Genomic DNA, 27,056 nt, shown 5'->3' on the forward strand with positions numbered 1-27,056 from the left:
AGAATCACAATGACAAAATGACAAAACTTTCCAACAGAATTTCTTCAGCTGAAATAAAATCTAGACAAGTTTTTGATGAAATGACCTTTCACCCTTAGTTTCAAATCCAGCCTGGACTGATGAGATGACATTCTCTGTCTAATGGCTGTAAGTGTCCTATGTGAAATGAGTTTGGGCAGTCTCAAACTACAGGAAACTCTTTTTTATCCAGCACCGACAGGACCGGCGTGGTGCCGGTTTATCAAAAAGTCCGGATTACAGAGAGGTATAGTTTAAAAGGTACGAGAGCTCCGTACACAGCAACAAATCCAGGCTTCCCTGTTGCTTAGCAACAGGTGCAGGAACCCCGGCCACAAGATCCAAGCGTCCCTGTTGCTTAGCAACAGGTGCAGGAACCCCGTTACACAGCCACAGTTCCAGGAACTGCCACTAATATGAAGTAAAACTTACTTGAACCTACTCCTGAATTTTGCCGGTTAACAGAGATTTCCGGTTATTTAGGTGCCGGTAAATCGAGAGTTTCCTGTACTTCTTAGTGGGCACAAGACGACAGCAACTATTAGTTGTACTTATATAGCACCTTTTAATTTAGCAAAACGTCCCACGTATCTTAAAACGTACCAGGAGGCCTTCCCTGCTGCCGGCCTTAGCAAGTCAAGGCAGGTTTACTCACCAGTTGCAGCTGTTTGCACCAGACCAGCACATCGGAGGGCAAAACTGATGCCAGTAGCACAGGTCTTGTGCAATACTAAAGTAGATTAAATGATACCTCACTGGGCCGTGCCTAAAGTTGACACTGGTATTCCATTCCCCAGCACTAACATCCCTCGTGTTGATGAGCATAAAATTCACACCAAAACAATCTCAAATGGGCATTCCTCCCAGTGCCTGGATCTCTAAGTAAACTGATCAGAGCAGAGCTGAGCCATACGTATCAGAGAGGTCTCGGATGTGTTGCCCGGTCTGAGTGAGCTGATCTCTGTGGAGCTCTACAATTGGCCTCAATGCCATAGAGTTAGGAAGAGAAGAAAAGGACGACTCAGGGTTCTCGCTGCTGATCGTTAATCAGGAGCCCCGGCTGGAAGAAGCATGTGTCTGGATGTTGGGCGGCACTAGGAAGAGGTTTAACTGTGAGCTGATGCGCCTCAATAACTTCAAGGCTCAAAGTTAACTGGATAAAACAAGGCTTTTATTAGCAAAGAAAGATGCCTGTGGCTTCACCTAGCATTCTGCTGTTCTGCTGCAAGACAAGCCTGGGCTTGTCTTAAGTAGGGCCAGGTATGGGCGGAGCCGACACACCCAATGGGGAGAAAGGGGGCGGTGCACTATATACAATACAAGGTAAAACACAGGAGCAGGCAATACAAACACAGGAGCAGGCAATACAATATATGTGGTTAAATACAGAGTCTGATGAATGACATATTTCATCACATGAGCATCCCCACAAGTAAAAAGCAGGCTGCTGCTCACTGTTTAGGCTCATACATGAATGGCTACTTGGATGAGATACCAGTGAAAATGTACACCACCAGGAATCATCACTTTCAGGAAAGGAATGCTGAAAACTGTAAAATAATCTGTCAGGGTGAAATGTATTTTTTGCTCCCAGGATGAGCGTATGCACGTTGTATTTGAGCTAAGCTTAGTGCTGGAGACACATAGGAAGAGATTCTATCCTAGATGTCAAGGAAATACAACTGCATATAGTAACACCATTATTCCCAGCCAAAATGGAGATGATTGGGTAATTATTCCATCATCCACGGCTGGAGACCGCACTGTTGTAAGTGGTTGGGATTGATTTTACGCACATAATTTGTATGTAACTATCCTCCACTAACTGCATTTAGCTGGAGAAAGCTTTTATCAGGAGAATATTGCTGTAATTTCTGTCACGGTTCTGCTTCTTCTAGTTCATTGAGACTCTTGTTAAATAGACTCTGTAGACTGTTTGCTGTAGTGCGCTATTTAAATAGACTCTGTTTGTTGAGTAAGTAGACTGTTTTCTGTAAGTCCTTCCTGCCCAGCCTCCAACTCTTTGCCTGACACAATGGTGTCAATAGACACTCTGATGTTATATAGGGTGCGGCACCTTTTTTAACAGTTGTTACGTTTCTATCATATCTCCACAGCTGAGTCAGCAGTATGGCCCCATATTCACCATCTGGTTCAGTGGCTACCCTGCAGTAGTGCTGTGTGGCTTTGAGACTGTGAAGGAAGCATTGGTCGATCGAGGGCACGACTTCAGCAGCAGATACCTCTTCCCGGTCCTCAAAAAAATATCAAACGGCTACGGTGAGAAATCCTTTTCACTCTCTGTTCAAATTACTGTCACTGCTTTTTCCCCCATGAGGTTTGAGCATTTAGAATCATAGAATGCACAGCACAGTAGGAGGCCATTTAGCCCATTGAGCTTGTGCCGGTGCTAGATCTTCAACTGGAGCTACCTACTCCAATCCCTGCCCTTTCCCCATATCCGTAAATATCCTTCCTTTTAAAATACATTTCTTCTAACTTCTCCCTCATTCATCCAATGATAATCCTATTTCTATGCTTCCTTGTTGAAATTTTAAACAAGTGAGGAATAAATTGATGCAATGGCGTCATAGAAATATAGAAAGCACCTTTTCCATTCGCATGACATCCCAAAGCTCTTCATAACCAATGAGTTACTTTGGAACTATAGTCACTGCTGTTATGCAGGCAATGAACAATAAGATAAATGATCAGATACAGGAAACTTTCTGGTATCCGGCACGGACGGGACTGACCTGGTGCCGGTCCATCAACAATGCCGGATAACCGAACGCTATAGTTAAAAGATACGGAGCTCAGAGCTCCGTCTAAAGCAACAAACCCTGTTGCTTCAAAACAATCGGCACAAGTTGCAAGCGTCTCTGTAGCTTAGCAACAGCTTCAGCTACACCCTTGCACAGCCACAAATGGAGTAAAAAAAGTAACTAAAAGTAAAAAAAGTTATCTGAACCGACTCCTGAATTTTGCCGGTGGATAGAGCATTCCGGTTATTTAGTGGCCGGTTAATCGAAAGTTTCCTGTAATCTGTTTTTGGTGGTGGTGGTTAAGGGATCAATATTGACCAGGACACCTCTTCTTTAAACAATTCAATGGGATCTTTTACCAACAGATGGGCTTGGGTTTAACATCTCACCCAAAGGGCAGTACTCCCTCTGTACCGCATTGAAGTGTCAGTCTAGAGTACATGCTGAAATCCTGCAGTGGGAATTGAACCCAAAGCCTCCTGACTCTAAGACAAGTGGGTTACCAACCGAGCCAAGCTGGGATGTCCAACTTCTGGCGGTATTGATCACAATGCCACTAATTTTGTACTTTGCCATCAAGGAAAAGTTTATGTGTTGTTGGTGGAGGAATAAATGTTGTCCTGGACACGAAGAACTCCTTGCTCTTCTTCAAAAGAATATCTACCCTAACCGGCAGATGGAACCTTGATTTAGCATCTCAAGACAACACCTCTAACAATGCAGAATTCCCTCAGTACTGCACTGAAGTATCAAGCTAGGTTAAGTGCTTAAGTCCTGAAGTCTTGGCGTGGACCTTGAATCCACAAACTTCTGACTCAGAAGTGCTACCACTGAGCTAAGCTGAAACTGGGAAAGAATACAGATACAAAAATTGGTCTCAAGACCACTGGCTAAGGGAGGGTAAAATCGGCAGGATTTTGTTTAATGATGGAATCGTTCGAGTGTGAAAGTCGAATGTTGTAAAGGATCAGACTCAACTGTGATAATCCTATGGTTGAAGAGCCTTACAATACTCACTGTCAAAGCTTGTACATAGAGAATGGCACAAAAATTCCCTTCGAAACATGCCCCAGTCAATGCCTTTAGGAAGGTAGGAAGAGGAAACTGGAGAGGAGTTTTTGTACATAGTCTGCCAGCACTCATTGTCCAGGCTCACATATGAAGAATGGTCACTTGGATGAGGTATCAGAAGATCCTTCCCACCCATGGAACTGTTCCCCAGCCTGGGTCACCGCAAAAATACTGCAATAACACAGGTGCATTCAAAGACAAGATGCACAGTTTCACAAGCTGCCTTGGCAGGATTTGACTTCACCAACTGTTGGGTTGTCCAGTCCAATATCGTAACCACTAGGCTTCTGGACCCAAGTGGCCATTCCTCATATGTGAACCTGGCTGGTGAGTGTTGACAGGCCATTCGACTGCGGGACAACACAGCCAAGCTCAATCCTGCCTTCAGCAGTCATCCACTCGTAGACACCTTCCACTGGGAGACCCTGGATCGTGATCAGGAGCAGGAGCTGTGGCTGATTTATCCCCTCTCTAACTCGGGAGGAATTCTGAGGCCAACTGTAGCACCAACTCCCACCTAGAAGACTAACCACTTGGGTGAGGTACTTGGAGGCTCTCGACAGCTGTGGAAGACAGAAAGGAAATTGAAAAATATTCAGTACATTTTATCCACAGCCAATTGAAAATTCCAACCCAGGAAAATTCCACTCATGTTAATGTCTCTCTTGCAGGAGTTGCCTTCAGTAGTGGGGAGAGATGGAAACAACTTCGGAGATTCTCTCTCAGCACCTTGAGGAATTTTGGAATGGGGAAAAGGGGCATTGAAGAGCGGATCCAGGAAGAAGCACAGTTCCTGGTTACAGCTATCAGGAATAAAAAAGGTTTCCGACTAAAGTATTAGAGGATTACTTTCAATTATTAGAAGTAGCGTTCCAAACTGGGGATCACTTCTAGGGATGGATGGGAAGGGATAGCAGTTTGGGATGGGTACGGTTGACATCGTGACTTCAGTTCTGAAATTATTTTTGCCCTTGATGGGAATTGATCTGAAACATAGAAGCTCAGGCAATCTAACGCCTTCAATTCTTGTGACACAGAACCAGATTTTTTATAAAGTGTAAGCAGCCTCGGCGTATAATTCCATCCAGTTTGGAGCATTGCCATCACCAGCATGCAGGTGACAGTCTGTAGGATCGGAGATGATATGGTGATTTATAGGAGCATCTGCTGTTCACGCTTCACACCCGTGAGCTGGTAGAGAAATGTCAAGGAAATCAGGAAAGCTTGACCATACTGGGTGTCTAGAAGAGAGCCGCGCTGTTCGTGAATGGAACAACTCAGTGAATTGGCAACATGGTTTCGTCACAAAGTCTATTCACCAGTTTTGCTACCACATCTGAAAGACGAAGATGTGGAGGAGCTATATTGCAAAGGACTGATAAATATGGGAGGTGAGCAGGGCTCACTGTAACTCACACAAGATACATAGCAGGTTGCAGTTGAGTATCCACCAGCTAAGTGTGCGGTGAGCGAGCGCAGACGGGAGAGCAGTATTCCGCAACTGACTAGCAAACTACGAGAGCAGGTGAGTGTCAAGTGGAGGTATTTGCTCACCAGGGAGAGCGTCAAGTTTGACAATGAGGTTATTTCAGGTTTGAACTTGCCTAGCAGTTTTCAGTAGATGGTTTTTATAGGTTAGTGACCGGTCAAGGGTGATGCCCAAGTAGATTGAGTGAGCATCATGTTTGACGAGTTGACCATTTAAGATGATATAGTGAGTTCATGAGAGGCACTGGCATTGTGCAGCAAGTGGAAGACGGAGACCACTATCTCTGTGGTACTTGGTTGAAGACGCCATTTCAGGCAGTACTCCGCCATGAGTTTCAGATCATTAGTGAATGTGGTCACTAGGATTTCTAGCAAATCCACTGTCATTAGCACAGATGAATTACAACAATCTGGTCAGAGACGGGTTGTTTATGTGCAGATTTAAAGGAGTGGTACTAGTAGATAAGAAAAATTGACTTTTTAAATTTGGGCTAGAAATTCGTTATAGCCCAGGAATGGGCGCTACAGTATAATTAGAAATGTTGGAGAATTAGCGCCAGGCGCTAATGCTTTAGACTGCACACAAAATTCGTGCTCACTGCTCAGAGAAATGATTGGAGTCCTAATTCAAGTCTTGAAGCTCAAACTCATTGGCTTTACACTCAAAGGGTCACATTCGCGCCCGGGTGGCCCTGAAGATGGAGCACGCGGTGTCCGTCAGCACACTCGAGGCCTTCTGTGACCGGTGGGCACCGCAGGAACTGGAGTGCATCATCACTCCCGGCAACCAAATTTTAATTACATTTTTTAAAGTTTCATTTAATGTATTTTTGTTAAGTTACAGTTTATGTGTTTATTGATCGTAACAAAAGAGTACACTCAAAGGGTGGACCAATATCAGACGCAGTCTAATTGCAAGTCATGATTGCCACAGGTTTTTTCCGGTTCTTAAAGAGGAGGTTCATTCTCATTCACCTCATTCTCAGCATTGCTGGCTGTGTAGCTGCCTCAGCAAGCAGCAGCAGGTGAAGGAGATGGAGCTGAAGGAGAAGCAGCTGTGCTCATGGCAGATCCACGCCCCAGGGAGAGAGCCCGCAGATTCTGCGATCAAGCATTGGTGTTCGTTGTGGAGAGACGGAGGGCGGTGTTCTACCCAGCAAGTGGCAGGAGGCGCTCGCCGCAAGTCTTCCGTACCATGTGGCGGGAGGTAGCGCAGCACATCTTGGGCAGCACTGTGGCCCCCAGGACACACACACACAGTGCAGGAAGAAATTTAACAACCTCGCTCGGGTGGTCAGGGTGAGTGAATGCCTCTACACATACTGCTTACCACCATCTGAACCACAGACTTCACACACTGCCCAAAGCACCACACCGCCAGCACTCACCCACCAACAATCTCTACCTACCAAGACTCAAACCCACATCTCACACCTTGCACACAATGACAGCTATTCAACTATGGCAGGCATAGCACCCAAACACATTGCTCCACACTCACTCACACACTTTCCTTTCTCTTGCAGGCCAAGGTGGCTCACAACAGGAGGGAGCAGGAGTGCACAGGCGGGGGACAAGCCAACACCCAATCACTGTCTGCGCTGGAAAATAGTGCTGCAGATTATTGGGCGGCAGGTGGTGGGCGCCGTGGCCACCGGTGACATTCACCCCCTTGGGGACAACAACGGTATGTTCATTCCTACTTCTTCTTCTCAGCCCACTTCCCCCTCACCCTACAAGCGTTTCACACTTTCCAGCAAATCATGCTGTATGCATGCATTTCTCCCTTCCTGCCCTGCTCCCCTCACCTTAACCCGACTCTTGTGCCTTTATGCTTTCAGATAATGAGCAATCACCTGAGCAGCCTGTCCCTGAGGGCACCGTAGAGAGCGAGACAGGAGAAGAGGAGGAGGAAGAACACACAGCATCACTGCATGTCTCACCCGGAGGCACCAGCTCAGTTACTGGCACTACGCATTCTTTAGAGGCTAGTATAGTAGTGGGATCTGCACAGGGTGAAGCAAAGGGGACAAGTGGGCTGCAGCAAGGCCAGGGGGAAAGGGTAGCTCGAGGGCCAGCTCCCCGGAGGGCGAGTTCTGCTGCACAGGAATCAGATGAAGACCTCGATGGGGAGGCGTTTAGAAGAAGGGTGATGGGCATGCACACGGGGATGATAGGTGCAATGGCAAGGGTGCCCGAGAGCTACTTGGCAATGAATATTTTACATCAGTCTTTACAGTAGAAGACACTAAGAATATCCCAACACTGGACAAAGAGGGGGCTAAAGGGGGGGAGGAGCTAAACACGATCAAAATCACTAAGGAAGTGGTACTCGGTAAAATAATGGGACTCAAGGCGGATAAATCACCTGGACCTGATGGCTTACATCCTAGGGTCTTGAGGGAAGTGGCGGTAGGGATTGTGGATGCATTGGTAATAATTTTCCAAAACTCCCTGGACTCGGCAATGGTCCCGGCAGACTGGAAAACTGCTAATGTAACACCCTTATTTAAAAAGGGCAGTAGACAGAAGGCTGGAAACTATAGACCGGTTAGCCTAACATCTGTGGTAGGTAAAATTTTGGAGTCCATTATTAAGGAGACAGTAACAGGACATTTAGATAATCATAATTTAATAAGACAAAGTCAGCATGGTTTTATGAAGGGGAAGTCATGTTTGACAAATTTGCTGGAGTTCTTTGAGGAAGTAACGTATAGGGTGGATAAAGGGGAACCAGTGGACGTAGTGTATTTAGACTTCCAAAAGGCATTTGACAAGGTGCCACACAAAAGATTATTGCTTAAGATAAAAAATCACGGGATTGGGGGTAATATTCTGGCATGGATAGAGGATTGGCTATCTAACAGAAGGCAGAGAGTTGGGATAAATGGTTCATTCTCAGACTGGCAATCAGTAACTAGTGGTGTTCCGCAGGGGTCAGTGCTGGGTCCCCAACTCTTTACAATCTATATTAACGATTTGGAGGAGGGGACCAAGTGTAACATATCAAAGTTTGCAGATGATACTAAGATGGGGGGGAAAGTAGTGAGTGAGGAGGACATAAAAAACCTTCAAGGGGACATAGACAGGCTAAGTAAGTGGGCAGAGATTTGGCAGATGGAATACAATACTGGAAAGTGTGAGGTTATGCACTTTGGCAGGAAAAATCGTAGAGCAAGTTATTATCTTAATGGCAAGAAACTGGAAAGTACTGAAGTACAAAGGGATCTGGGGGTCCTGGTGCACGAAACTCAAAAGGTTAGTATGCAGGTGCAGCAAGTGATTAAGAAGGCCAATGGAATGTTGGCTTTCATTGCTAGGGGGATAGAATATAAAAATAGGGAGGTATTGCTTCAGTTGTACAAGGTATTGGTGAGACCGCACCTGGGATACTGCGTACAGTTTTGGTGTCCATACTTAAGAAAGGCCATACTTGCTCTCGAGTCAGTACAAAGAAGGTTCACTCGGTTAATCCCGGGGATGAGGGGATGGACATATGAGGAGAGGTTGAGTAGATTGGGACTCTACTCATTGGAGTTCAGAAGAATGAGAGGTGATCTTATTGAAACATATAAGATTGTGAAGGGGTTGGATCGGGTGGATGCAGGGAAGATGTTCCCGATGATGGGTGAAACTAGAACTAGGGGGCATAGTCTTAGAATAAGGGGCTGCTCTTTCAAAACTGAGATGAGGAGGAACTACTTCACTCAGAGGGTGGTAGGTCCATGGAATATGCTGCCCCAAAAAGCTGTAGAAGCTACATCATTACATGAATTTAAAACAGAAATAGACAGTTTCCTAGAAGTAAAGGGAATTAAGGGTTATGGGGAGCGGGCAGGAATTTGGACATGAGTCTAGGTTCGGATCGGTCATGGCCCTGTGGGTAGCGGAGCGGGCCCAGGGGCCGTGTAGCCTGATCCTGCTCCTATTTCGTGTGTCTAATTCTGTTAGATTCAGGAGCTGGTTCTGTGATAGTGGATTGGCGGTTAGGATCAGATCAGCCATGATCTTATTGAATGGCGGAGCAGGCTCGAGGGGCCGATTGGCCTACTCCTGCTCCTATTTCTTATGTTCTTATGTTCTTATAAGGAGCGTGGAGGAGTCTGCCACCAACATTGCACAAGGCTCTGCGCACACCGTGGAGCCCATCATTTCCAGTCTACAAAGGATGGTAGCCTCCCAGAGAGACCTTGCCGACCCAGACCTGATGCCGCGTGTGATGGGCGATCTGGCAGCTTCCACTGCAGCACAGGCGGAGGCAATGTTAGTGCAGTCTATGCTTCGTGGCATCCAATCTCAGACTGCTCTCACGCAGTCTCAGCTTCTTTTGTGGTGTCTCTCATTTCAGCTTTGCGTTGTGATATGGCCTGCGACGGGGATGGAATGATGGGGCTGTGGTGAGCAACGGGGATCTAGGCTTTAATTCATTCAAACCGCAATCTGATGAGGCAGTCACGGACTGCCCTACCAGAAGGCTGATTGAGTGGCTGCCTCCTCCCTCGCTCCTCATCCTCCTCCTCATCTTCCTCTTCCTCCTTGTCCTCCCCTCCCTCTTCTTCCTCCTGAGGTGGACTCGCAATCCCTGGTGGCAAGGGTTGGGCCCTCATGATGGCCAAGTTGTGGAGCATGCAGCAGACCGCCACGAAATGGACACCCGCTCAGCCGAGTACTGGAGGCTCCTCCCGAGCGGTCAAGGCAGCGGAACCGTTGCTTGAGCACCCCGATGGTCTGCTTGATGATGTTCCTGGTGGCAGCATGGCTCTCATTATATGAGTGCTGGGCTGGAGTGTTGGGGTTGCGGAGGGGAGTCGTGAGCCAGGTGGAGAGCGGATAGCCCGTATCTCCGACCAGCTAGCTGCGAGCTTGACACGGTGGCTGGAAGAATACTTGCACATCGGTCTGGTGCAGGATGAAGGGATCATGGCTGCTGCCAGGATAGCAGGCATTGACATTAAGGATTAGCTGTGTGTGGTTGCACACCAACTGCACATTAACTGAGTGGTAGCCTTTGCGGTTACAGAAGATCTCAGAATTGTTATGTGGATGCAATCAGTGGCACCCTGCACCATGGGGAATCCTGCTATCCTGGCAAAGCTACATGCACGCTCATCCTGCTTTTCTCTGGTGATGGTGAAGGAAATGTAGTCCCTTCGCCAACTGTAGACAGCCTCTGTGACCTCCCGGATGCAGCGATGGACAGCGAACTGCGAGATGTTAACTATGTCTCCTGTTGCAGCGTCCTCTTGGCTACAATGCTGATATAAAAGCCACCACAAAGCAAACTTTCCAATCCAAATTTATCCATCTATCCATCCAATATGACATCAAGAAATCAATTCATCACCCTTATGCATTCCCTTAGTGACTGCCTTGTGTGTGCATTTGCCTATTCTACTGATGTCAGGCTGTAGCATGGCTGGTGGAAGACTGCTGACTATCAGTGGGGGACACTGTAAATGGCCTTGCTGGTCGAACTTGGTGGCTGGGAGTGTAAAATCGAGTGACGCTGTTTCTTCTTCTTCACTCTCCTCTCCCTCTTCTTGGTCAGCTACTGGCTGGGCAGGCTGCATTTCTTGGGTGTGTGAAATGAGTAAGGCACAAGGGTGGAGTTGTGGTTAGGGGAGGGCAGGAAAGCAAGAGGAGCATGCGAGAAGGAGAATAATGTATGAGAATATCAGCATCTTATATCCATTCAGCCCTGCCGCTGGCCAAGGGCTCAACCATGGCCCTGCCAAGAATAGCCAGCACCGTCTCCTCTAAGGGGGGTGAGGTGAAGCTAGGAATGGGAGGTGTGCCTCGTGTTTGGTACAGATTGTTGGTAGGTGAGTGATTAGGGGGGGTGTGTGGGAGTCGTGCATTGATAAGTGTGTGAAGCTACTGGTGCAGTAGGTAGGAGACGGCTTTTGAAGATGCATTCACTGACCTTGACCATTGGTCTGAGGTCATGAAGCTTCTTTGGGCACTGGAGCCAGGTCGTGGGGGCAACACAGCTGGCAGTTACAGCCTCGGCGATCTGGTCCCAGATCCTTCTTTTTGGATGTCCTCCTGGCCCTTGTGGGTAGAGGACCTCTTTTGCAGTGTTGACCCCCTGCACAAAGTTGGAGTACTGCATGCTAGACCCTGAGTGCTCCTTCCCTGGCTTGATGGGCCATTTGTGTTAGCACTGAAGCACTTTTCCCATTTGTTTAGGCGCAGAAACAATTCAGCTTCAAGAGGTGAAGAATCCCATTTGGGAATTCTTTTTAATGTTAATTATTTTTCAGAAGGCAGTTGAGCTGTAAGGGCTAAAAACTGCCTATTTTAAAATACTAACACCACGAAAACGGCCTTGCACAGTAAGTTTAGCGCTGGGCTAATGTTAATTAGCAACCAGTGGTAAGTTACTGGCCCTGCCAGCGCCATCAATTTCGGCGGCCTTTAACTCTGGACTGTGGTGCCACCGACAGGTTTTTAGCAATCTCCAATTTCTATGCCTTGGTGTCTATCTATAATTTAAAAAGAAAGACTTGCATTTATATGTCCCAAGGTACATCATATGAATTGCTCTGAATTGAAGTCAGTGTTGTTACGTTGGCAAACACAGCAGCCCTTCTGCAAAGTCTCACAAACAGCGATGAGATGAATGAGCAATTTAGGGAGTGATGATGGTCAAAACAACACAGGTAACTGTTGAGACGCACACTGGCCAATGAAAATAGAGTTCTCTGCAGGTGTGGGTATTTATTTTGCTATTTACAAAGAAATGGCGGAGAGTCAGATCTCAGCCAACATTCCAAAGGTTAAAAATCACGTTTAAACTTTGCTTCACACCAGTTGCAGTTATATTACCATCTGCTGGAAGCTGTCAGAATGACAGCAACTTGCATTAATTTAGCACTCCTCATATAAAGAAGATCTGAGCTCTTTACTGAACGAGACAGAAAAAGGAGAAGGTTGCTCAAGAGAAGGGTTGGAATGAGGATTTTAAAAGCGAGGCAGAGGGATTCTCAATTGAGGTGACTGCACACCCGAGCTATATCACAGTTTGTTTCAATACGAAGCGGAGGTCAGTTCTGAGAGACACAAGATCAGGAATGCCCCAGGTTCAAGCCTCTGAATTGACTGGTCCCAGCTGATGCGGTGGTGGGGTCACTGCAGTGGGCTTAAACCCTTGGATTGGGGAGGGAAAAAATCAGTTCTTGATCCCAACTGCTACCCAGTGATCCCTCCACTGGGAGTGCATGTCTATGGATACCGTATGAGGACAGAATCAGACCCAAGTAATGACGCTCCCACAATCAAATAGCTAATTGACATCTCTTTTAACGGAAATTTCTGATTTTTAATATCTATAAAACATTTATGTCTGCCTCTGGGTTGCTTAACACTGTGTACCTTTCTAATTGGTCTTCTCTTTGAATGATATCAGAGACCCCATTTAGCCCAGATTTTCTGTTGAGATGCGCAACGTCAAATATCATCTGTTCCATTGTCTTTGGAGACCGGTTTGGTTATGAAGATAAGAAGTTTCTCACGTTGATGGAGATGATTGCAGAAAACATCCGAATTTTAAGTAGCCCCTGGGTGCAGGTATTTCCTTTCATTTTATGATCATAGTGTTACTGAAACCATGTACATGTTTTATTAAAATGTCACAGACAGGTACAAAAAAATAATCAAAAAGGCTAATGGAATGCTGGCCTTTACATATAGAGGACTAAAATACAAGGGGTTAGAAGTCATGCTCCAGCTATGCAAAGCCCTGGTTAGACCACACCTGGAGTACTGTGTTCAGTTCTGGGCACCACACCTGAGGAAGGATATATTGGAAATAACAACAGAAAACGCTGGAAAAACTCAGCAGGCCCGGCAACATCCGTGGAGAGAGAAACAGAGTCAACGTTTCGGGTCGAAACCTTTCGTCAGAACTGAGAGAAAAGCAGGAAATGAAACAGATTAAAAGGCCAGTTGGGGGCTGGGAAATGGGGGAGGAGATGAAAGAACAAAGGGGAAGGTCAGTGAGAGGTGAAGAGACATTAAGAGATATTCAAGGCGAGACGAGATGGTAATAGGACAGGTAAAGAGACAAAGGACGGCTCTAGATGAAGTGTGAAATGCACTGGCAGAGTGAGAGACAGCTGCCATGTGGGAGAGAGAAAAAGGAAAAGGCACAAACCAAAGGTGTGGATAAAAAATATATAAAAATATGATAGGGGCCGAGGTTATGATCTGAAATTGTTGAACTTGATATTGAGTCCGTAAGGCTGTAAAGTGCTTAATCGGAAGATGAGGTGCTGTTCCTCGAGCTTACGCTGAGCTTCCGTGGAACAATGCAAGAGGCCGAGGACGGTGAGGTCTGAGTGGGAATGGGGCGGTGAATTAAAGTGACAGGCGACCGGAAGCTCGGGGTCACCCTTACGGACTGAACGGCGGTGTTCCGCAAAGCGGTCACCCAATCTGCGTTTGGTCTCCCCAATACAGAGGAGACCGCATCGTGAGCAGGGAATACAGTATACCAGATTGCAAGAAGTACAAGTAAATCACTGTTTTACCTGGAAGGGGTATTTGGGGCCCTGGACAGTGGGAAGGGGGGTGGTATAAGGGCAGGTGTTGCATCTCCTGCGCTTGCACGGGAAGGTGCCGGGCAAAGGGGAAGGGGTGCTGGGGGTGATAGAGGAGTGGACTAGGGTGTCTCGGAGGGAGCGGTCCCTACGGAATGCTGAAAGGGGAGGGGAAGATGCGTTTGATGGTGGGATCACGTTGGAGGTGGCGGAAATGCCGGAGGATGATCCGTTGAATGTGGAGGCTGGTGGGGTGAAAGGTGAGGACAAGGGGAACCCTATCGTGGTTCCGGGAGGGAGGGGCAGGGGTGAGGGCAGAAGTGCGGGAGATAGAATGGACACGGTTGAGGGCCGTGTCAACCACGGTAGAGGGGAATCCTCGGTTGAGGAAAAAGGAAGACATGTCGGAAGCACCGGTGTGGAAGGTGGCATCGTCGGAGCAGATGCGGCAGAGACAGAGAAACTGGGAGAATGGAATAGAGTCCTTACAGGAGGCGGGGTGAGAGGAAGTGTAGTCCAGGTAGCTGTGGGAGTCAGTGGGCTTGTAGTGAATGTTGGTCAATAACCTATCCCCAGAGATGGCGACGGAGAAGTCGAGGAAGGGAAGGGAAGAGTCGGAGATGGACCATGTGAAGGTGAGGGAAGGGTGGAAATTGGAGGCAAAGTGAATGAAATTGTCTAGTTCGGGGTGAGAGCAGGAAACGGCACCGATACAGTCATCACTGTATCGGAAAAAGAGGTGAGGGAGGGGACCCGAGTAGGACTGGAACAAAGAGTGTTCCACATATCCCACGAAAAGGCAGGCATAGCTAGGACCCATGTGGGTACCCATAGCAACACCTTTAATTTGGAGGAAGTGAGTGGAGTCAGAGGAGAAGTTGTTCAATGTGAGAACAAGTTCAGCCAGGTGGAGGAGGGTGGTGGTGGATGGGGACTGGTTGGGCCTCTGTTCAAGGAAGAAGCGGAGCGCCCTCAGGCCATCCTGGTGGGGGATGGAGGTGTAGAGGGATTGGACGTCCATGGTGAAAAGGAGGCGGTTGGGGCCAGGAAACTGGAAACTGTTAAAGTGGCGGAGGGCGTCGGAAGAGTCGCAGATGTAGGTGGGAAGAGACTGGACAAGAGGAGAAAAGATAGAGTCGAGATAGGAAGAACTAAGTTCCGTGGGGCAAGAACAGGATGAAACGATGGGTCTACCGGGGCAGTCCTGTTTGTGGATCTTGGGAAGGAGGTAGAAGCCGGCTGTGTGGGGTTGGGGAACTATGAGGTTGGTGGATATATTGGCCTTGGAGGGAGTGCAGCGTAGATTTACTAGAATGATACCTGGACTCCAAGGGTTAAGTTAGGAGGAGAAATTACACAAACTAGGGTTGTATTCCCAGGAATTTAGAAGATTAAGGGGTGATTTGATCGAAGTTTTCAAGATATTAAGGGGAACTGATAGGATACGTAGAGAGAAACTATTTCCGCTGGTTGGGGAATCTAGGACTGGGGACATAGCCTAAAAATTAGAGCCAGGCCTTTCAGGAGTGAAGTTAGGAAACACTTCTACACACAAAGGGTGGTAGAAGTTTGGAACTCTCTTCTGCAAACGGCAATTGATGCTGGGTCAATTGTTAGTTTTAAATCTGAGATTGATAGATTTTTGTTACCCACAGGTATTAAGGGATGTGGGGCAAAGGAGGGTATATGGAGTTAGGTCACAGATCAGCCATGATCTAATTGAATGGCGGAACAGGTTCGAGGGGCTAAATGGTGTGCTCCTGTTCCTATGTTCCTAACTGTAAACTGGTCAGATTTCCAAATGACGCTCAAATAACGAGAGTAGTAGAGACAGAGGATGCAGTTTAAGATTTGCAAAAGGAATTAGATCAATTATTTATCTGAGAGACAAATGGTAAAATAAATTTAACATTGATAAATGTAAATATTTACAGAATGAATGAAAGCTAAATTAGCACAGGGAGACTTAGAAAGGTATCTGGGACTGTCAACTGTGGCTCAGTTTGTAGCATACTCGTCTCCGAGTCAGAAGGTCAGAGTGGGTTCAAGTCCCACTCCAGGGACTTTGAGAGCTTAAAGCTAGGTTGACACTCCAGTGCAGTACTGAGGGAGTGCTGCACTGTCGGAGGTGCCGTCTTTCAGATGAGACGTTAAACCGAGGCCCCGTCTGCTCTCTCAGGCGGACGTAAAAGATCCCATGGCACTATTTCGAAGAAGAGCAGGGGAGTTATCCCCAGTGTCCTGGCCAATAGTTATTCCTCAACCAACAGAACAAAAACAGATTATCTGGGACCTTGCTGTGTGCAAATTGGCTGCCGCGTTTCCTACATTACAACAGTGACTCCATTTCAAAAGTACGTCATTAGCTGATTGGTCCAGTGGTCATGAAAAGCACTATATAAATGCAAGTCTTTCGGCAGACTCGTCACTTGCAACATCCAGTTAAGGCAGTGAAGTAAGCAAACAAACAAATATTCTGATAGATGTAGCCACAGGAAAACACATATCTACAGAGGTTGTGCTAAGGCTCTGCAGTGCACTGGTCAGGTCTCAGTTAGTTTTGGTGACCATGTTATAAAACACGGCAGAGATTGGGGGCATGAGCAACGAGACTGATCCCAAGAGTAATGGGGTAGCACCATGAGGAAAGATTAGAGAAGCTGAAGCTCTACAATCTAGACAGAAGTTGGTTATGGCTGGACCTCATCGAGATCTACAAATTATTAGATAGTTATAAAGGAAACCCAGAATATTACATCAACTTAAGGCAGACGAGTAGTAGCAGAGAACATCAATGTCAATTCGTTAAAAGTAAATTTAAAACAACTATCAGCAAGAACTTCTTCACTCAAAGAGTGAGAAATATTTGTGATGGTCTACCAGGTAGGATCATGGAAGCAAAAATATTGGGGTTAAAGTACAGTGGGACACTATGATGGGAGAGGTACTGAGGGATGAGCTTTGTGCTGGGATCACAGTGTAAGGCACCGATTGGCATTCAATACTTTCCTCTGTTTCTTATCCAGAACGAGTCAAGGGCATCAACCCATCAAGCCCACTCAATCCTGATTCTATGCAAGACATTCTGAGTCCATGCAGTATATTCTATCGGGGAATTCCCTCCCTCACCACTTGCTGATCCCCTATCCCGGTCTTCCTAAAAATATAATCAAACAGTGCTACTCAATGGGGGGAGATTTTACTTCCCGACCCGTTGGGAGTGGGGTGGGGGGGTGGTCTGGTAGCACGCGGGAAACCCGTTAAGTTTTAACTTCACAGCGTGCATCTTTCGTCATTGACAAGTTCCCCGCCCAGAAGCCACCCCCAACTGACAAGCTTGCAGGGGGGTTGGTGGGGTCCAATCTGAACAGGGGGAAACCATTCCCCAACACCGGGGGGTGGGGGTCTGATCCCGAGGGGGGGATCCGATCCGGGGGGTGGAGTCTGATGGTGGGGGAGCTTGGGGGGCCGGGAGGAAGCTCCTCCTGGTCCCAAGGAGTGCTCCCTGAAGCTGTCCTCACCTCGCTGCAGCTGCTGGGTTTCCCGAAGCAAAGCAGGTTAAATCCGAGGCTTCCAGACTCATTAACATATTTAAAATGCCAACCTGTTTCCTGGGAGCGGGTTGGGTGCCCTTCCCTTGTCCCGCCTCAGTAAAACCCAGAAGTCGGTGGGTTGGAGCGGCTTCCAGACACGCTTGGAATTTTTGCCCATTTAACCGCCCCCACCCGACCATGTTAACATTCTCCCCAATGTCTTTATAACCCCCAATCCAGTTTCTCAACAGGGATCGATCCAACTGCTTTTAAAGGTGACCCCAAATCAACTGTGTTCACTCGCAGTCTGTCCAACATTTCACCATCCTGTGTGTGTGTTGGGGGTCTAAGGGTGGGGGTGGAAGGAGCAGTTTTCCTTTCTCTAGTGGAACTAAGGTTAGTCTCTTGAGCCTTTCTTCCTAGCTATTCCCAGCTGAGATCAGGGATTGAATCCGAGACTCATTGGTCTCTCTGGCTTAGCACCAGACCAGGAGGTGAAACTGTTTTTTCATACCGTGTCTGTGGTGTATGTAACCTGTTCCACCTTAAGAGAACTACCTTAAGAGATGTACTACTTTCTCTTGGCTGCTGTATACTGTAATACTGTAATACCGGTGGTGACCACACCGGTATATAAGTGTTGTGTAGGGATTTGCTGGGTAGTTCAGCCCTGACCTCCGAATAGTAAAGACCTGTTAAAAGTTATTCTTGTTGTCTGTGTACAGTGATTGATCCTAAACATAACTGGGACACACAGACTCAACAGTGTCCCACGTAGGAAGTCTGCTCCACATTAACCTTTTGACACCAGGTGGCCAGAAGCACTACAGTGTTAATGAAAATATTGTTTGCTTTGCAGCTGTACAATAACTTCCCAAAGATCATGGATTTCCTGCCTGGGCCTCACAAGAAGATCTTCCAAAATATAGCAGATTTGAGCAATTTTCTGAATAAAAGTATTCAAAGTCACAGAGAAAGTTTCCAGAAAGATTTTCCCAGGGATTATATCGACAGCTTCCTCATCAAGATGGATGAGGTACTGGAGCAGTTTTCTTTTTATATTCATACGTTTCCAATTTTTGTACATCCTCTCCTGAAGATAACAGAGGGTTTTCCTGGACACTGATCTGGTGAAGCTGACAGCCTTAAACTGAGGTTATCGCCGGCTAAACAAAATCCTCGTTTTGGGAACCAGTGTTGTAAACACCCCAATGACATTAATATATAAGCAGCCAAAAAATGCAATGAATAGATTGGGTAACAGCACAACCTGAGTTTGAGAAAATGCCATAAGCGACGATACACCATGTAAGACCTTTGTTTTAAAAGTACATTTATTTTGTTTTGTTTCAGGAGAAATACAAGCCTGACTCAAATTTCATTCACGAGAACTTGTTGATGTCAGCGATGAATTTATTTCTGGCTGGAACTGAAACAACCAGCACGACGCTGCGATGGGCTATCCAGTACATGGCGAGGTATCCGCAGATTCAGGGTAAGCAACCTCTTTTGAAATAATTGGAGGATGCATTTCAACAGTCCAACACAAGGGATGTTAGTGTTGGAGAATGGAACATGTTCCCATTTCAGACACCAGAGTATCAGCATTGAGCGCACAAACATCAAGTAGGGTGCAGCTTGTAGCTGAGTTGAAGATCCGTGGGCTCTGCTCCTACAATGTGTCAGCCACAACCTCAGAAGAACGTCTCCTACTGAACCATTTCTCAACCCAGCCCACTCTCTGAGTGAGATTTCCATCTTAAGGCCAGTTCAGGTGCTGTGCGGTATCCTTGGCCAAACTATCTCCTCTGATCTCAGATCGAAACTCCTCCATTACTGAAGCTGCCTCCAAGAAATTCAGGCCTAGAAATTGGATGCCTTAACGTCGGCCGTTCAGGCTGGCTTTGTAAAAAAAAAAAGGCGGCCGCCTCACTGTCACCCAACTGTGGCGTGGAACGTGACAGCTGCCATATTGGGCAGGTCGACAGCGTTGCCTTTGCCTGCATTCGCCGCAAGTATTTTAATTACCAGTAGCATGACGTCAATCAGCACGCAACGCCGAATTGACGCACGCTCATCCATTATGGAGCTCGCCGCTCGTCTTAGCGCCGTCTCCAAAGCACGCCCGTGCGTGCAGCCATTGACAGCGCGTAGAGGCGGGAGAAAGTGGCGGTGAGCTATAACCTGTACAGTAAACAGCTGCTGAGATAGCTGGTATCTATGGAGAGCTCAGACTATGTAATTGGAGTGAAAACTGCTTCCGATGAGCAGCATTTCCTTAAACTTTAAACATTGGGTTTTCTAGTTCTGGAACTGATAAAATAATATGCAAAGTTTGGAAGTTTATTTTTAAAAGGCTTAACACCATATTCTCATCAAGAGTTCTTCACAAGTCTGTTGTTAAACATTTTATTGAACTCTCTTCTGCACCATTTACACCAGTAAACCCCTGACCAAGAGGTTCATGTTCCCCTTTTGTTTCAAGCTATTTCAATTCATTTCTAATGCAATGGTTTAAGGACATCTATGCCAGTCTTTCTGTGGTTTTTCTAGTCACAGCCCCTCCAGATCTGAGCCTGTGCACTCTCACTGCAAGGCAGTGCATCCCCATCCCCCTCCACCACCATGGTGGAGCACAAACCTCCATACATCTGAAACACCTGGGTGAAACATCTGTGGACCCTGCAGAAGACCCAGCCACATGTCCGCAAAAGTAAGAAGGGAGCCGTGGACAAACAAATGACTTCTAATGTGCCAAACGGACAGAGCTCTAACCCTACAAGGGCCATCAGTGGAATCGATACCTCCTGGCCCAGCAAAACACAGGAGTCATCACCAAATGATCCGAAACAGCACATTGCCCGAGAAAGACGCATCAATCCTTCAGATGCGACCTTTAGCCTCCTGCTGAGGTTCCCGGCAAAAAGAGTGCGTTGCACAAGAGATTCTGAGTTCAGCTCATGTAAATCAGCAGGCAGCAGCAAAATACCAGCGCTACCTGCGATCTTTTTGTGGGTGGCCATGAACCTTGGCCCGTCGTGGCATCGGCCATTTTCCGGCGCTTACCTGCCGTGCAACGCATCCTGGTGGCGTTGCTGGAGGCATCCGAGACGAAGTTCCTGTGCAGGAGCGGCGTTTGAGCCACGCACAGCCTCTGGAATCGAGGCTGTGGAGCTCGCAAGGAATTGCGGGTAATGAAGAGGTCTGGGAATGAAAGGGGCCACGCAGACTGAAGCAATACAAAATAAAATGAAGTGAAACAAAGCAGTTTTCAACTCTTACTGCCTTTAAAAATATATTTAACACCAAAAAGAAGTCCCAAATGTGAATATTCAGCTCTTAAAGCTGAATTACCTTCCTAACCTCAAAAAATGGGAAAACTGCCTCTGCACTAACACAAATGGCTCAGCAAGCCAGGGAAGGAGGCACCCAGCATCTTGCACATAGCACTCCAACTTTGTGCAGGGAGTTAACACTGCAAGACAGACCCTCTACCCACAAGGACCAGGAGGCCCTCCAGAAAGAAGATTGTGGGAGTGTCAGCAGAGTCACCCCCGCCATCTGGCTCCAGTGCCCAAAGAAGCTTCAAGAACTCAAACCAGTGGTCAAGATCAGTGAATGCATCTTCAAAAGCCATCTCCTACCAACTACACCACTAGAGTCACATTGCTCAATGCACGACCTCCAATCACTCACATACCAACAATCTGCACCAATCATGAGGCACATCTCCCATCCTTAGCCTCACCCCACTCCCTTGGAGGAGACAGTGCAGGCCATTCTTGGCGGGGCATGGCTCAGCCCTTGGCCAGCGACGGGGCTGAAAGGATACAAGATGCTGGTATCCTCATACGTTATCCTTCTTCTGGCATGCACCTCTTTCCTTCCCGCCCTCTCGTCACCACAAAACCACCCTTTTGCCTTCTTCACTTCACACACCCAAGAAATACAGCCTACTCAGCCAGTAGGTGACCAAGGAGAGGGAGAGGAGAGTGAAGAAGAACAAGAACAGAAGAGTGATTCGACACTCCCAGCCACCACTGAAAGTCAGCAGCTTTCCATTAGCCATGCTACAGCCACTGGAGTAGCACCGCATGACATCAGTAGGGTAGGCAAAGGCACACACAAGACAGTCACTAAGGGAATGCATATGGGTGATGAGTTGATTTCTTGTCAAATTTGATGGCTATACATATATAGGTGGATTGGAAAGTTTAGTTTCTGGTGGCTTTTATTTCAGCATCAGAGGGTCAGAGGGACCTTGGTGTACATGTACATAGATCCCTGAAGGCAGCGGAACAGGTAGATAAGGTGGTTAAAAAGGCATATGGGATACTTGCCTTCATTAGCCGAGGCATAGAATATAAGAGCAGGGAGGTTATGATGGAGCTGTACAAAACGCTGGTGAGGCCACAGCTGGAGTACTGTGTGCAGTTCTGGTCGCCTCACTATAGGAAGGATGTGATTGCTTTGGAGAGGGTGCAGAGAAGATTCACCAGGATGTTACCTGGGATGGAGCGGCTCAGCTATGAAGAAAGACTAAACAGGCTGGGGTTGTTTTCCTTGGAGCAAAGAAGGCTGAGGGGGGACCTGATTGAGGTGTACAAAATGATGAGGGGCATAGATAGGGTAGACAAAGAGGAACTTTTCCCCTTAGTAGGGGGGTCAATAACAAGGGGGCATAGATTCAGGGTAAGGGGCAGGAGATTTAGAGGGGATTTGAGGAGGAACTTTTTCACCCAGAGGGTGGTTGGAGTCTGGAACTCAATGCCTAAAAGGGTGGTAGAGGCAGGAACCCTCACAACATTCAAGAAGCATTTGGATGAGCACTTGAAATGCCATTGCATACAAGGCTATGGACCAAATGCTGGAAAATGGGATTAGACTGGACAGGGATGGATGGGCGGCGCAGACACGATGGGCCGAAGGGCCTCTTTCTGTGCTGTAAAACTCTATGACTCTAAAACTCTATGACTCTAAGATGCTGTCATGGTCAGTAACAGATGGAAGGTAAGGTGTGGGACAAATGTTGAAAGGGGAATTGGGATTGTGGTCACTGGGACTACAGGCGGATGATTCCATCCTGATAACCCGGCCACAAAGGGGCTGTCTGGGATGCATCCTTCCTTCTGCTTCCTCCTCTTCTGTGCCTTCCGCTTCCCTCTGCAAGTGGATGTTGTAAATGTGAAATGACAGCATAAAATGCTGGAAATACTCAGCTGGTCAGGCAGCAGCTCGACCTGAGATGTGAACTCTGTTTTTCTCTCCACGAATGTTGCGTGACTGGCTGAGTATTTGCGGCATGTTCTGTCTTCTGAAAGGCCTTCATTTACTATCCGAGCCCGTCCAAGCATCCAACAGCACTCCCTACACACTTAAAAAAACATTCACATCTATTGCGGCAAGCCACCCAGTCCAAAACCTTAAATCCAAACTTACCTGAACGATGTGTGTGTTCCTTTAAGAGGTGCAGACATTGCCACTGTCAGCCTGCTTACACGCTGGGTTAAGACCCAGCAATGAATTCAGTGCTAGGGTCAAAGTTCACGTTGGTGACGTTCAGTCAGTATTGCACGCTGATTGACGTCACCACACCGCCATTTTTTCTTTCAGGGCACTACCAGTTACCGGCAGCGCAAAGCGGGAGAGGAATATGGCGGCCGCCACGGAACCCGCCATCAGCTGGTGAAAGAGCGGTGGCCACCATTTTAGCGCTATTTTATAGCACTACGGAGTAGCGGTAAATAAATTCATTTGTATCCCAGAAACTCTTAACTTCTAAAGTTCAAGTGCAATTAGAATCCTGCTCTTGTATCTGCAGAGACTCTTCTAGCTGCACTTTCACACACCTGGACAGTATCCAAGAAAAAAATCGTCATCTGACCGTTCGTGTCTCTCTCACCTTTAGCTTTCAACCTCCTCTCCCCATCACAATCTGTTGTGCCGTCTCTATTTATCAATACTATGGTCACTGCCGCTCGGAACTTTTCTTTCTCATTCCTTCTAACTTGCATCTATAGGATGCACTGCAGCAACTCGTCAAGGCTTCTTCGGCAGCACCTCCCAAACCCACGATCACTTCCACCTGGAAGGACAAGGGCAGCAGGTGCATGGGAACACCACCACCTCTAAGTTCCCCTCCAAGTCACACACCATCCTGACTTGAACATATATCGCCGTTCCTTCATCGTCGCTGGGTCAAAATCCTGGAAGACCCTACCTAACAACACTGTGGGGGTACCTTCACCACACAGACTGCAGTGGTTCAAGAAGGCAGCTCACCTCCACCATCTCAAGGGCAATTAGGGATGGGCAATAAATGCTGGCCTTGCCAGCGACGCCCACATCCCGAGAATGAATTAAAAAAATACTCCTTGGTGTACCTAAGCTTGAACTATGGGCATTGGCCTGTCCCAGGGTTTCTATATGAAAGAAAAGCCATCAGCTCAAAAACGATCTCACACCCCACTGGTCTTATGATTGGATAAGACCGTCGTATGAACTGGGGAGTCAGATGATGTAACGTAGATCAGTGTGAGACGTGTGACGTAAGATACAAGTTGGCAAATCTTTGTAAAATATATAGATTAAAAGAAATATTTAAATAGCTTATTTTATCCCCCAGTGCAAATTCAGAGAGAGATTGATGAGGTGATTGGAACCTGTCGAAGGCCTGCTATTGAAGATCGAGCAAAAATGCCGTACACAGATGCTGTCATACACGAGCTTCAGCGATGCATCGACATTGTTCCCATGAATCTCCCACACATGGCGACAAGCGATATAGAATTCAGAGGATATCTGATTCCTAAGGTCAGAATCAAACCCATTATAATGGCAGCTGTATTTGTATAGCACCTTATGATGTCAAACCATCACATAAATTACTTTTGAAATTGCGTGACTACTGTTACTGAGGCAAATGTGGCAGTCATTCTGCACCAGCATTGCCCCATAAAACACACAATGAAGTGAATGATTGTTCCTCTGCTTTTGGTGTTTGATGTTGACAGAGGAATATTGACCAGGACACCAGGAGAAGTCCCTGCTCCCGTTTGAATAGAACCACAGGATCTTTAATGTTTACCTAAACCAAAGGAATAGAGATATTTGACTGGTTTAAATTCTCATCCACACTAGCACATTAGGATGTCAGTCAAGACTTGAGCTAAAAACGTCTCTGGTATAGAGCTTGAATCAACACCTTCTGACCTAGAGGTGCGACCAACTGAGTCAAACAAATGTGTCTAACTGTTCCAACAGATTTTGCATAAAGTAGCAAGAATCTGGAAGGGTGTTGGAACTCCCAGTGTTCTACACCATGGAGTCCACCAGGGTACAAAAAGTAAGGTGCTTGTCATGAATTATTTCAATAAAGAAAGTGAATAACGAGCAACATAGTCAGACAGGTTTCACATATAACCTGATAATATCCTGGGTTTTAGGTGACATACTCAAGGTATTTTTAATGATTCCTATCTAATTTCCTCACCTGCCTTCTGCAGATGCTGTCTCTTGTTGAGTACCTCACCAGAGTGGGCATTCTTCATGTGTGAACGATGCAAGTTATTTCACTGTGAGTGGCATTACAACTAAGGCTGACCTGGTCCAACATCCACAAGTTCACTCTACAGCTGATTTTACTAGATAGTGATCTGGAATGGGAATTTTGGCTAATGTTTCTTTCCCTTCATTAGCCTGCAGTCCTGAGCTCCAGTGTAGCTTCTCCATTACTATTCCAACTAAGATCAGGTAACCTAGTCCAGATCAGGAATCAAAGGGACCTTCTGAGCTCTATGGACCAGACAGTGCACTAAATCATCAAGGGACATCTCTCTCAGGATTTATAATGTCATCTGACTCTCTCATTATGTTACTCTGTTGTAATGCACTCCAGTTTGTGTGTTATTGATGTAAATTCTGCTAATCCAAATTGTACACTCTCGGGAGCCGCAAGCCTACATTTCGTTGTACTGCACTTGTGCACTAACAATGACAATAAAAGTTGATTTGATTTTGATTGATTTGATTGTTTCCTTGTCTGAACTTGTGATAATTCTGTTTTTAGGGCACATTTGTGGTTCCCGTGCTTTCCTCTGTTCTGAAAGACGTCAACCAGTGGGAGACTCCAGAATCATTTAACCCAAACCATTTCCTTGATAAAAACGGACGCTTTAAAAAGAGTGAAAGTTTCATGGCATTCTCCGCAGGTACAGACTCCTCCCTTCTGTTACTTTTTCTCTTTTTCTACCAGATCACACAGAGCATGGCCGGATGCAGAATAAACTTCTCTCTACTCTTACCCCTCACAACCCCATTACACCATTATGATATTTCCATTTCCAATCCAGACTAAGCGGGAATCTCGGTTACATTCCCAAATTTTTGGAGAATAATTTTCTCTTGTAACATTTCAGTAACCATTCCCATAAGTGGACCTGACCCCCTTCAATTTGCAAGCTGCATCTTTTCATGAATCTGCCTTTGCAGAGTTGTGTGACCTGAGGATCGACAAATACTCCACTTGTACCCAGCTGGTTACCACATTAAATAAAATCTTGCACTAGAAAGAAAGACTGGCATTTATATAGCACCTTTCATGACCTTGGGGCACCCCAAAGCGACTACAGCCAATTAAGTACTTTTGAAGTGTAGTCACTGTTGTAATGAAGAAAAATGGCAGCCAATTAGTGCACAGCAAGCTCCCACAAACAGCAATGTGAAAATGGCCAGATAATCTGTTTTAGTGATGTTCATTGAGGGATCAATATTGGCCAAGACACCAGGGTAAACTTCCCTGCTCTTCTTCGAAACAGTGCCATGAGATCTTTGCCTAGATTTAACGTCTCATCCGAAAGATGGCACCTCCGACAGTGCAGGATTACCTCAGTACTGCACAGGAGTTTCAGCCTAGATTACGTGCTCAAGTCTCTGGAGTGAGCCTGTGAACCAGCAACCTTATGACTTCGAGGAGAGATCACTACCCACTGAACTACAGCTGATATAATACAACTCTCTTCAGGATGACGGTTTCCTCCCACAGTCCAAAGATGTGCAGGTTAGGTTGATTGGCTATGATAAATTGACCCTTAGTGTTAGGGGGATTAAATACGGGGGGTTACAGGGATCGGGTGGGATATGTGGCGGTGCAGGCTCGATGGGCCGAAATGGCCTCTATCTGCACTGTGGGGTTTCTGTGATTCTGTGATAGATATCAAACTGAGCTCAGGTTTAAAGCTGCAACAGCTAACAACTTTACAATTAAATAGAGAAATAAAGCACAAATGTCTGGTAACTACTACCAGTACAATCTGTAAATATACATACATTGAGAAAAGTCCGTAATTGCCAATTATTCTTTGTAATTCTGTCAAAATAGTCTTTTAGTTTTCAACAACAAATTCCTGGATAGTAGCCTCGCTCACTGTAATAGCGTATTGAAATGTCTCCCCCAAGCAGATATCTAAATAAATATACATTTATCAAGTCTGGATCTTGACAGAACCCACACCCGTTCAGCAAGAACACATTTGTGTCTGTGAAGTTTTACTCAATTTGTAAGTTTACAGATGCACAGAACTGTTAGCGAAGGTCTAAACCAAGTATTTCTAAGGGACACACAAATAGCTTCTTCAGATGAT

General features: G+C 46.5%; 2 protein-coding genes across 3 annotated transcripts in view; one reads left to right on the plus strand and one right to left on the minus strand.

The window, feature by feature from the left end:
* LOC147096676 (homeobox protein goosecoid-like) overlaps positions 1–27,056 on the minus strand; it is a 55,502-nt gene that overhangs the window by 26,041 nt on the left and 2,405 nt on the right. The gene's annotated exons all lie outside the window — the stretch shown is intronic.
* The window catches only part of LOC147096677 (cytochrome P450 2C19-like), a 36,825-nt gene that overhangs the window by 8,090 nt on the left and 1,679 nt on the right, over positions 1–27,056 (plus strand). Inside the window, exons 3-9 of one of the 2 annotated variants that reach the window (XM_085973244.1) lie at positions 2,136–2,298; positions 4,526–4,675; positions 12,751–12,911; positions 18,275–18,451; positions 18,769–18,910; positions 24,041–24,228; positions 25,484–25,625. In XM_085973244.1, coding sequence (XP_085829370.1) covers positions 2,136–2,298; positions 4,526–4,675; positions 12,751–12,911; positions 18,275–18,451; positions 18,769–18,910; positions 24,041–24,228; positions 25,484–25,625 — 1,123 coding nt within the window. The remainder of the gene's footprint in view (positions 1–2,135; positions 2,299–4,525; positions 4,676–12,750; positions 12,912–18,274; positions 18,452–18,768; positions 18,911–24,040; positions 24,229–25,483; positions 25,626–27,056) is intronic. The other variant, XM_085973245.1, reaches the window with a different exon arrangement.

This window comes from Somniosus microcephalus, chromosome 34 (genome assembly GCF_052327205.1).
Source record: "Somniosus microcephalus isolate GS21.2 chromosome 34, FLI_Smic_1.0, whole genome shotgun sequence".
In the NCBI taxonomy this organism is placed as follows: domain Eukaryota; kingdom Metazoa; phylum Chordata; class Chondrichthyes; order Squaliformes; family Somniosidae; genus Somniosus; species Somniosus microcephalus.